The sequence below is a fragment of the Manis pentadactyla genome, chromosome 3 (genome assembly GCF_030020395.1).
Source record: "Manis pentadactyla isolate mManPen7 chromosome 3, mManPen7.hap1, whole genome shotgun sequence".
Classification (NCBI taxonomy): domain Eukaryota; kingdom Metazoa; phylum Chordata; class Mammalia; order Pholidota; family Manidae; genus Manis; species Manis pentadactyla.
Window position 1 is genome coordinate 36,658,565 of NC_080021.1, and position 12,188 is coordinate 36,670,752.

The 12,188-nt window shown below is 41.9% G+C and overlaps 1 protein-coding gene across 7 annotated transcripts in view; it reads left to right on the forward strand.

Annotated features, from left to right (window-relative positions):
• The window catches only part of DPYS (dihydropyrimidinase), a 133,354-nt gene that overhangs the window by 92,170 nt on the left and 28,996 nt on the right, over positions 1 to 12,188 (forward strand). The window contains exons 9-10 of one of the 7 annotated variants that reach the window (XM_036876485.2): positions 7,034 to 7,164; positions 8,501 to 8,611. The exons of 3 other annotated variants lie outside the window; for them this stretch is intronic. In XM_036876485.2, the coding sequence (XP_036732380.2) occupies positions 7,034 to 7,150 (117 nt within the window). In that variant the 3' untranslated portion in view covers positions 7,151 to 7,164; positions 8,501 to 8,611. Of the gene's footprint in view, positions 1 to 4,308; positions 4,339 to 7,033; positions 7,165 to 7,844; positions 8,234 to 8,500; positions 8,911 to 12,188 lie in introns of those variants that run through there. 3 more of the 7 variants (XM_036876484.2, XM_036876486.2, XM_036876489.2) reach the window with 3 other exon arrangements.

The window sequence follows — 12,188 nt, forward strand, 5'->3', positions numbered from 1 at the left end:
TTCTGTCACTGTAACAACACCCCTCTGAGGGAAGGAAGTATTATTTCCTCCATTTGAAAGATTCAGAAGCTTCAAAAAATAAACTTATCCAAGTCACACAGCTAGTATAGGGCAGGGCCGAAACATCAACTCTGGTGATCTGACTCCAAAAACTAAACAATGCTGTAAATCATAAAGATTGCATTAAGTGAGTTAATGGGAGACAAATTACTCAGCACTAGGTTTGGAAAATAATAGTCTCTCAAAAAAACTACTCAGGATTGGAGGCGCTGATGGCAACTGGTTCACCCATGAAGCAATAGGAGTAATCTAAGGGATGAACAGCAAGGGGCAGTCTTAGGCCATCAGTGGACAGAGTCAGCAGTGGGCTGGGTGATCAGTCCCAGTTGCTCACCAGCAGTGTCGCCAGACTAACTGGGAACACCGGGTAGAATAAGTCTTCCTCTTGTAGGGATGTTTGAAGCAGCGGAGACCGCCAAGTGACTGGCTTCATCAACTCTCCTGTTTAAATTATCATATTATGTTTGCTGGCAAAATTAATGTCGACTTCCTTTTTTAAGAGTTCACTGTCAATTTCATGAGTTTAGTTTCATAGAATTTCTTCTGATATTGTCAATTTTGTAGGCATTCCAGTGCATTATTGCTCTTGAAACAACAATAAGTAATAGTTATCATTATTACCATATGTTGTTGTGAGCACTTACTCTCTGCCAGGCACTGTGCTAGGTGGTTTATACTTATTATTTCTTTTTAATCTGCACAACAGGCCATGTGGTAGATATTATCATCCCCTATTTACAGAACAGAAAGCTGAATCTCAGCAAGATTAATAATTTGCCTAGGGCTGAGCAGTAAGTAAACATATGTAGAGAAAATGGAAGTTCCTGTGGCCAGGATTACCCCCTAACCCTGGTCAGCTAGCTCACTGCACACATGTGGGCAATACGTTATTATTGACTCTGTATAAAGAGCTCTGCCCAGTGTTCTGTGCTGCACAGCTGCAGGAGAGCAGAGACTGGAGTAGTGGCAGCTCCACGGAAACAGACTGAAACAGAGAGAGAGACTCCACCCTGCAGGGGTGGAGAGGCCAAGAGGCAGACCGGCTTGCTGCATGCAGACTTGCTCTGAGTGGGCGGGATTCTAGCACTTGACCTGCCACTGTGGGAATAAAGTTGGGTATAACTCTTTCAACCCAAGAGCGTTCCATTGTCATTTTTCGGTCTCACCAAACTAAGAGTGAACTTGCCCAAGGCTGAAACCCACTAACAAGACAAAACAGTAAGAGCCAAGATTTGTGACAAGGCCTTTCTGATTCCCCCGGTATCATGGGAGCTCTGCAGGGCAAGAAAGGAGCAGAAAATGATTGTGAAATTCAAAGCAAGGGGAAGTTCATTACTTAAGAAAAGTTGATGTGAAAAAAGTACCAAATAAAATGGGGAAAATGAGGTGTGAGGATCATCTGGAGGCATTTCAAATGTTTTTATTTTCCATTAGGCAAAGATAATTTTATAGAAGAAAACTATCAATTTAGGGTTAAGAAAAGAGTTTTAGGAATCCTTGATTTAAATTCACATGAGGTTATTAGGGCTCTTGCTTTGGTTTTCATTTAAAATATTCAGACTTTTTTGTGAGTGAGGGTAAGAGTTTGAAAGCAAGTAAGAATGACCAATACCATTTCTCCTGCTCACCTCTCATCCTTTGCAAGAAAATTAATCCTTTACCATTATTGGCTCCTGAAGCACAGATTATAGAGACTATCAGCCTTTGCCAGCTCCAGAACTCGGCTGGTCTCCTGGCTGGAATGTTATAGTTCCTGGAGGACAGCATCTTATATTTTCATGCCCAGGGCTTGGTACATAGTAGGTATTTAATAAATGAATTAGTTGAAAATGGAAGGAACAAAAACTATAGTTGCAGAGCCTAGAAGGAAATTTACATCAATTTACCCAGAAGATTATCCCCGACTCATTCCAATAGTGGGGTTATCTATGGGCTTGATTCTTGTCCTTGATTTTATTACTTAATAAAGCTTACCAGTATCATGCCAGGAAGCTATCATTGTTACTGTATATTGTGAGGAAATTCAAAGGAAAGAAATGACATTTTAATGCAATTGGATAGCTTTGGGAAATTGTTACTTTATTCATTTTAACATTTAAGCAGCTGATCCTTAAGGAAAAAAAATTAAATCAGAAAATAAGACATCAAACTTTATTTGATAAATATAACATAATAAAATACATATTCTAGTTTTATATATAAAGAAGAGCTATATAAGGAAGATTTTATATAAAGAAGAGCTATAAGGGGATTTTAATTTTATATAAGGAAGAGTTATAAGGGATGCAGGAATGAGAAATAAAAGAAGAAAAAAAGTAATAGCAACTTAGATGTTCAAGAGCATCCTGGAAGAACAAAGTGAAATTACATAGTGTCAATTCTTAACCAAAAACTATAGCTTTTTAAACTCAAATGGATTATTCTAGAAATTTTGTGTGTTTTGAGTGTTAAAATTTTCACCCAAAATTGTAAGTACAGACATTCTTTGAGTCATCTTTTCTTTTTTTTTTTTTTTTTCATTTATAAACCACCCAATGTATTCTGGAAAATAAACATTGCATTTTATAAAAGAGAAACAGGAATAGCATCATGGAGTAATACACAGTTTCAGAATACTGCTTCCAAAGCTTTTTAAGTAGGTTGTAACTTTGCAACTATAAGCATAATTTGCCCTTCAGATAAAGTAAAATTGAGTGGATGGCTTAGCTGGTCTCTGAAATGGGTGTTCTCCATTTCTGAAATAATAGCTTGCCAATGTTTTTGTCAATGTGGTAGTTCAAAAAAAAATAAGACATGTCTTTAACTGCCATATAATCCTAATTTTCTCGCATTGATTGTTAACAATTATAAAAGGTGATATGTATGTTGGAATCAACTCATTTTGGCTCATGACAGAAACTTGTATTATCTCTTCCAAGCTCCTCATTCAATGATGTCACTCAGATAGCTTGATATCACTCAGGGTGGAAGTATTTACACCACAGAAATAGGCACATGCTGCAGATCAGGGCTTCTGGGATGGAGGGAGAAGGGGAGGTAGGGCTGGCTGTCAACATTTGCCACACACCACAGTACACAGGGGCTTTCTAGATACTCACTGTTCTTGCTTTATGTCTGACCATTCAGCATTCATTCAGCAAATATTTATTGATGACCAATTATGTACCAGGCATAGTTTAAGCCTTACAACAACCCTCTGAGATAAGTAGTGGTATTCCTATTTTATAAAGTAAGAGATTGAGGCTTATGGAGGTTACATAGTTACTAAGTAGAAGCACCAGAGTTCAAACCCTGATTTTTCTACCTGCAAAGCCAATCCCTTTCATTCTACCTCTGCAGTATATTAATTACAGTTTAATTCCTACTCAAACACATAGCCACCCCCCCCCCATCCTCCAGACACTGCCACTCCAGTTCCCCTCCTGCACATGGAGTTCAGTTCCTCCAGACTGGCAGACTTACCAGAGGAGCCAGCCCTGAAATGAGAGGGCCCATCTTTGCCCCAGTGTCCATAAGAAACAGCTTACAGGGTATTTGGAGGATTAAATGGAAATATTTGGTGAACTTTAAAATAAAACATTATTGAAATGCAGGTTTTCACTGTTACAGATCGCCTCTACTGAACCTAGTCCTCGCGTCCTAGTGACTCACTGTCCCTGGGGAGCCTAGCTCAGTGTGAGCTCAGTGCCTCTGTTCACCAGCCACCCGTGGATTTCATTCTCAGGGAGTTGCTGTTCATGTGGACTGCTTAGTGCTGGGCCAGTGTCTGCTGTTTGGTGTTAGAGACATCTGTTGTCTTCGTTGGTATTTTAGTATCTTAGCCTCCCTGGGCAGCATGGTAACTATAATCGGTATCTCCTTCGGGGTCTAGGATTCTTCTCTGTGGGTCTTGCTAGTCTCAGAAAATCTAGCATCCCAGTACCCCACTCTCTGCAGACAACACAGTTAAATTTTCTATCAACTTAAAGCTTCCTCTTTCCCCTGATCAGCTAACCAAAGAGCATTTCTGCAATTATACAAGTGTGAAGACTATTACAATTAAATTTGTTCACAGCACTGCATATATTGTGTTATAATTCTCATTTTTGTCTTCCTATTATCTCATCACAATGACAGTCATCATTAAAACACTGTGAACTTAAAATGAACTCTCACCTACCAAAGTAAACCACCAGCACCCTAGTTGGTAAGGTGCTGTCTCTCTAAGTCACACATCACTGACGATAGACTCGTGTTTTTACCCTCAAGCCATTTTACTTGTGACATCATCACATCATCAAGATGGGAAGACCTGCTGGTGGGGTGAGTGCATCTAATTGTGATTTCCTGGGGGGAAAAGATGCCCCAACCCAGATGAGCCCTGCAGCGGTGTGTTCTTGGGGCTCTTGGGTCTTGAGGTGCAACTTGGGAAAGCTGACAAAGAATTGTAGATGGTGCTGCTCTCAGATGATTCTATTGACCAATGTCACGTAGAAAGTTCTGAGGAATCCTACAGTCAGAAACCTTCCTTTGTTTAACAAACATCTCTTGAGCACCAAGCACTATTCTAGGCACTGGGGATACAGGTATAAAAGGTCAGCGGTCCCTGATCTCAGGGCTGAAATTTGCCTTCTGATTCAGCTACAGTTTGTGGTGCTGATGTTCTCATTCTGTTTGAGTTGCTCACACCTCCCTGTGATGTTCTCAGTTCGCCACTTGGATAGGGGAGTCTAGAGATTGGGAAAATCAGGGCTGGACATAAAATTTGGGTATCATGGCACAGACATTGACAACCGTAAGTCTGAGGCCACTAGGGAGACTGTGGAGGCAGAGAAGAAAGGATCCCTGGAGCTGCTGACCTTCAGAAGTGGAGGGGAAGAGGACCCGGCAGAGGAGCCTGAAAAAGCTGAGACATGAAGTAGGAAAAAGACCCCTCAGATCCTCCATCCTGCTCTTTCTGTGTATGTCATGCTGCAGAACTGGCCTCTAAAACGTAGGTACGTGTTGAGCTGGGAGACTCAGGACAGAGTCCATGTCATCACCCTACTCATCTGGCATGCGGCAGAAAGGAGCCCACTCTATTTTGGACCCAACAGCGAGTATAACCCATGGTCATTCTGCAATGGTCCCACCACACGCCCAGGGCCTTGCTCAGCCCTTCACACTTCAGACAGACCTTTGTCGTGGTCACCCACAGAAGTCGCAAGACTACTTCTCCTAAGAGTTGTAGCTTAGGTCTACTTAGAAAACAAATGTGCCCCTGAACCTCTAAATAACACAGTGATGGCTTATGATTCTACAGAAGGAGTGCCGTCACCTTTCCATTTAGTCACAGTGAACATTTACTGAGGTTCTAAAATATATGTAGAGCACAATGCCAGGGGCAACAGACAGTACAAAGATGAACACGATGTGAGTCTGGCATTAAAGAGTTTATGTAATCCATCTCTAAGGATAAGAAAATAGTTAAAGGTTAAAAGTACTGGGAGGCTTGAGACCAGAACTTAAATTGTCTTTGGTTCCTGTCAACTTGTCTATCAAAGGAGACTGTGAAGTGTGGGAGAGAAGAGCCTGCCCAGAGAGGCTCGTTTGTTTCTGAGGTGGCGGTGCAGGCATGAAGGAGCCCACCTGGAAATCCAGCAGAGCGCCTACCCAGACGCAGAAAGTGGACTGCGGCTCAGACTGGGGAGCGAAGGGCAGGGGTCCTGCCTTCCACTGCGTGCTCTATGCTTCAGATGCCGCAGCTGTGGGGATGGCCTCTGTCTTGTTCTTTGCTTTATCCTCTGTGCCTGGCAGAATATCTGGGGCTGCTTGTGCTCAATAAATACCTATTGAATGAATGAAGGAAATGGTTTATACCTGGGAAATCTCATGTATCTGGGAGAGATGGCTTTTAATCTCTCCATTTCATCGATGATGAGGCTCAAAGAGGTTTATAAGCCTGCCAGTTTGCGGCAGCTAGTGAATGGCAAAGCTAGAACCCAAACTTAGATCTGTTTTACTCTAAAGCCCACACTGTTGATCACTAAATATATTAATTTTGCTGGTCCAAATAAGACAAATGTTATTATTTGTGTGTGTGTGTGAGTGTGTGTTTACATACACATATTTATTTATTTGTTAAGGACTTCTTGTATGGTAGGCCTTATTCTAAAGGTTTTGCTCATATTTAATCTTCTTAACATTTAATCCTCACTACCACCCTATAAAGTAGGTGCTGTTATTAGTCCCAGTTTACAACCGAGGAATCTGAAGCGCTGTGCTAAGTAACCTGCCCAGCCAAATTGGTTCCTGCACCTCTGCCCTTGATCACTGTGGTTTACTGCCTCTCGACCTGCCAGTGAATTTGTGTCTGTGTTTACAAACAGTTATGATTTAGTTACTTTGGGTTAATTCTTTTGTTTATAAAGTCCAGATTTCTAAACTCTGTTCAAGCGCTGCCTTGACTGCAGCGGAATCCAGTCACGGATTCTGCTGCCCAGGGGGCCACCCAAGAGATGTAGTTAGAGATGTGAGATTTAGGCCTGTTACACATAGGCAGTTGGGAAAAAGAGAAAAATACACAGAAGTTACTGGGATCTGAGGAAATATGCTGAGAGTCTTAGAAGAGGTACAACGAAGCACTCTAGGACAACAGGCATCCAGGACTGAAATGAAAAGAAAAGGGAGAATGTTGAGAGAACTGAAGGCTCCTAATAGAACTCAGCAAGGTGTGAGGATATGGCAGAGGCCCCACTACAAGTTGCAGTGGAAAGAATTACCCTTAGAAGTGTCCCTTGGCCCTTCGTCTGACGCAGATTAACACCAGCAGAGACTGAGGCAACACAGGTACCCGAGGTTGCGAGGAATTTCTAGGAGAAGACAAGAGGTGGGAAGCATGTAAAAAATCTACAAGATTCATTTTTCCTCTCACAGTTCATTAAGGGAGCTGCAGTTAGCTTTGAATTCTTGAAGTCAGTAAGCTTCAAGAGGAAAATGAAATGCTCTGTTTCAGACTTGCACACCCACCCCTGTGAAGCGTGAGCCCTATACGGGAGAAGTCATCACAGTGAAGCCTGGAGGGACAAAAGGAGACGCCACAGCCGGGCCCGGGAAACAGGCTCGCCCCTGAGCCGGATGCTTTTGGTAAGAGACAGTGGGCAAAGCCTTCCTGCAAGATGGCACATAAAATTAGCATCTCTTCAATTTAAAAAGTCCAAGGTCAAGGTCAAAGCCTTTAAAGTGACGTAAGGACAGTTTAGCCAAGGGAAGATTGCTAAAAGGCCTCTTGACACAGAACACTTAGATCAGCCTCCAGACTGAACAAGGCCTTGGGCTAACTCAAGATTTATTCTCGGAGATGTCAGGAAACATGCGGTGTAGCCTTGAAGAATCAAACAGGAGCAAGAGGCATGTAGGCTGGTAACATAGAGAGGGACCTGTTATTGAGGAAATCTGGCACTACTTAAAACAGAGAGTAGAATTTCATGGTCAGAATATATAAAGTATTTGATTAGGACTTTATCTGGTAAAACATCTTCACATTGATGAAGCAACTATGTTCTAGAACTTTGAATGAAAAATGAACCAAATGTTGCTTTTGGGGATATAATTTTTCAGGAAAATTGATAGTGTTTGAGGTACTTTATTTTACACTTAATTTTTAGAATAATATTATAGAGTCATTTTGGAAAAAAACATTTGAGTGCTGCATCAGTTTTCTCTAAGACTTTTGATATTGAGATGTTTCTCTTTGGAAGCTCCTGTTATCCTCATCCTTGTCAGTTTTCTTATTCTGCAGTTGTTTTCTGATTCTGCTTTGCCAGATGCCTATTTGGGAGAAGCTTTGCTGTGATTCAAGCACAAACTTCTATTTGGGAGAAGCTTTGCTGTGATTCTCCAACATCACGTCCACTGTCTTCATGTAATCTATGTGTTTTGCTATTGCAGTTTGACTCAACTCTTAAGTTTTTTTGAATTTATGATATGTTTTCAGATGTTTCAACACAGCAATCTGCAAAAAATCAACACAAGAGGCATGATGGATGGGGATAGATTTTGTGTTAATTTGTGACACTGTTTGGACTAGTTTTATACATACCCAGTTAGCTTTGGTACATTTCCACATTACAATAACCTGTACTTCCCTACATAAACTCTCTGACTTGAATGAGGCCCTGTACTCCCAATAAATAATATTGTGAGTCTTCAACAATGTTGTATAGCCAAAAGTGTCAGCTTTTTTGTCATTTCTTGACTATTGGAATTATTCTTACAATCTAGGAAGATTGTGTTAAAAATTCAGAGGAAGATTAGCAAGAGAAAAAATGTCTGTGGCTTGCTCTAATATGCTATTAACAGCATTTGTAGGAGCAGGATGGGTGTTTACTTTGATTATAGCATTTCTTGGGGGTTAGGCTTGAGTTCTGCATCTCTTTGTGAGGGAGAATATTACACTGAGTTCCTTTTATTCTCTTCAAAGGTAAAATCAGAGAGAAGGATGCTGCTCTTCCCATCACAGTTAAATGTTGTCAGCCCATGGGGAAGCAGGCCTTATTTCAACTCCCCAAGATCCTTTTGAAAAAATAATGGCTCTAGGTCTCTTTGATTCCCTTTCAGAAGCAATTCTGTCTTCCTCACTGTGACTTTGTTGCTGTGTAAGATTGAAGATATAAATGAATATTATTGTGATGGAAAGTCTGTGTGCAAATTCACTGATGACACTTTAAAATGTCACCTTGCTTGTGCTAGATTTCCTACCATGAATTTTTTTTTATTACTTTCTTGTTTCAGGTTTTTTTAATGGCTCCATTTGCTCAAAAATAGCAAACTCTGTGGTTTTACGTTCTATTATAATTGATACACATTTGGATCTTCATTGTAACTAATAAACATTTAGATCTTTAGTTTATGTTCTGTTATCTGACTTACGTGTGTCTTCTTCTAACTAGTAGGATTGGGACTCTGGGAGGTTGGGTTTGATTCAAAAGCATAATTTCCTGGGTGACATCTGCTTCAGCAACTCCTGGAATCAGGTCCCTCAGCAACCCCCAGGTAATCAAACTAGATACTGTACCTCAGAATTACTCCAAGCAAATTATCCCATCACACCGATGAGAGCAGGATTTGAGGGAACTCAGTGGCATCAGCACGGCTGAAAGATGCAGAGATCCCCTCCCCCCCGTGGCCTTCCTGGTCTGCACTGTAACTCCTCTGTGTGTGCAGGGAAGCTGGGCTTTTGTTTCTTCGCCTGGGCAACTAGGTCAAGAGGGCTTTTAAAAACATTGGGTAAAATCAGGGCAATTATACTCTCATTGCAGATACATCTGCCCCTGACTAGCTCACTAAGATCAGGGGTGTATTCAAACCCTTGAAAAAAAGTGGTAGGAAGCCGGTTTATTCAACTGGGATTTGTTTTGAACACGCAGAAAAAAGGGTGGTAAACAACAGCTACAGAAGATTCACAGGTCTTTTTTCTCAAGTAAGAGATACATTAAAATATTTTCTCCTCCTCTTTGGTTGACAATAGAAACTCCACATTAAGAAGACTGAATCCTCTGAAGAGGAATAATTAAACTGCTTTCTTATATAGAAGCCAATTCCCACTCATCCTTTAGAATTCAGCTTAAATGTCAACCCTTCTCAGAGGCTTTCCCAGATGGGCATAACAGGTTTCTGTCCTGCTCCCCCATTGCAGGGCTGACCACGTCCACCACTGCAGCACCCTGTCGCATTGCATTATAACCACTGGCTTTCTGGTCTGTCTTCTCCAGGAAACTGAAAGCTCATTCAGGGCAGGGCCTGTCTGGTTCACCACTATGCTCCCAGCATATCGCAGAGTGCCTGGCAATTGATGGTCATCTGATGGATATTTATTAATTTTTAAATAAAGGAGGATGTAAAAGAGCTCCTGTTAAGTCCCTAAAGTGATGTCGATGAACTTAGTGAGGACTCTTCACAAAATAGATACAAATTTTGTGGAGTACTTTAGTGTAAGTGTGCTTTAAATGAAGACTACATTATCTATGGATAGAGCTTTTTGGGGGAATGAAATGGCTCTAGAGTTCGGCATTAACAAGGTCATTCAAAATGAAGGTGGGGATCCCTTGTTGCTTTTATTAGGCTTTGTTGAGAATATTTTTGTAGAAACAGTTGTAAATAGTATAAGTCAATAGGAAAACATGATGCAAGCTATTAATATTTAATAGAATGTTTTTCCAGATCACTTCTGGTAAAGTAAGATCCCCTTCTCACAGTGCAGTGTTAAGGTCTATACAAATAGGTGGAACTAGTAGTATTCCTTCCTCACATTTATGTGCCACCACCTACTCCCTACTGAGCAATATGAGGTACTGGAAAGCCAAAAAATTGTGAGCTCTGAACTTCTATTTATTAGCTGTTAGGCCTTGAGTAATTTTTAACATTAAAATATGAGTGTATTAAAACACACAAAAAGCAAAAAGTGACCATAATCACACCTGTTACCTATCACCCCATTTAAGAAATACAACTTCACCAAGAAAGCTGCAGGGTCCTGTGTTCCTCTCCCTTTCCATTTCCCCTTCCTCCCTGTAGTTCTGGGAGGAAGGGGGTTCCCTGCCCAGGGCAAATTTTCTATGAATCTGGTGAAGGAAGACAAGGGAAAGGGTAGGTTGGAGGTTATAGGTTTGTTTGTCATGGCTCAGTCTCACTTCTGCATGGCACTGTGCTCTGAGCCCCAGCTGCCCCACTCTCTCTCTCCCTGCACTCTGCCCCACCTCCCTCGGCTCTCTACCATGCGCTCCCTCTCCAGCCATGCCACGCTCTGCTTCATGCCGGCCCCAACTTACTGACAGGAACTCTGTGGGCGGGTCCCTAGTGACTGGCAGGCAGCTGACCAAATACATATCAAGAAAGGAGGGGAGGAGAGAATGGTTGCTGCTCCCCACCCCTTACCCAGGACCTGCAATCCCCTGACAGACACCCCACCACCACCACCACCACCCTGCCATGGTAAACATCACATTGATGTGCAAAACAGATGCATATCACTATCAAGGCCAGGCAGGAATTCTGGTTGAAAACTTCTATTTACCCACACTTCCCGAAGGTAACAAGGGTCCTGAATCTGGTGTTTTTTCCCCTGCACATCACTGATACCTTTCCTCTACAGGTACATATTTCTAAGCACTAACAGTAGGTGGTTAAGCCTTATAAAAACATTACATAATATGTATTGGTTTCTTGCTAGGTTTTAGAATGTATTGTTTGATCCCTGCTTTTTTACAGTCAAGTTGTTCAAGATTTACTTGCTTTGACAGGTCTAGCTCTTGTTATCCATTTTATTGCTGTGTAGTATTTCATTGTGTAACCACATCACCATGAATTTACTCATTTTCCAGTTGATAGGCATTTAGGTTGTTTCCATCATTTTGCTATCAAAACACAGGCTGCTATAAGCATTTTTATAGAGATTTCCCTCTGCACACTGTGGGAGGTTCTCTAGGGGACATGCCTTCAGTGTGGAGGCTCCTAAGGTGAACATGGCCTCCCCTTTCTTAGGTCCTGGCAGACTGTCCTCCCAAGTGCAGTCCTTCCTTCAGTAGCAGAGGGTAGGTCTTTCTGTTACTCCACATTCTCACCAACATTGGATATTGTCCAATTTCTTAATTTCGCTACTCTGATTTGTGGAAAACGTATCTTACTGGAGGTGTGATTTGCATTTTCCTGAGTCCAAATAAGGTTGAGCTCCTTGTCATTGTGCAGTTTAATTAAACTTACTGTGCTCAGTTTCTCCATTTATAAAATAAGAATAATAGGTTGCTGTGGGGGTTATGAAGCCCAAACTATATGGTGCACATGCCAGTTAGGATTATAATGCTAATAGCCTATGACAAAACAATAACAATGTGATACTCAGAGACTGCCAAAGTCTTAACTCTTCTCTTCCTATGGGGAAGCTCACCAGCTTGGTAGTGCCAGCTTCTTTGGCAGCTCCGAACACATGGACGCCAAAACTAGAAGGGCAGAATGAGAGCAGGCATAGGGCAGGAGCGTAGTGTGGGTCTGGAGAGGGCTCTGAGGTCAGTGGCCCTAGGCCTGGCACCACACAAGCAGTCTGAGCAGGGGCATGGGTGGGATGGGTGGAGCTGGCTCTCAAATGCCACCTGCAGGTCCAGCAGGTCCCCAGC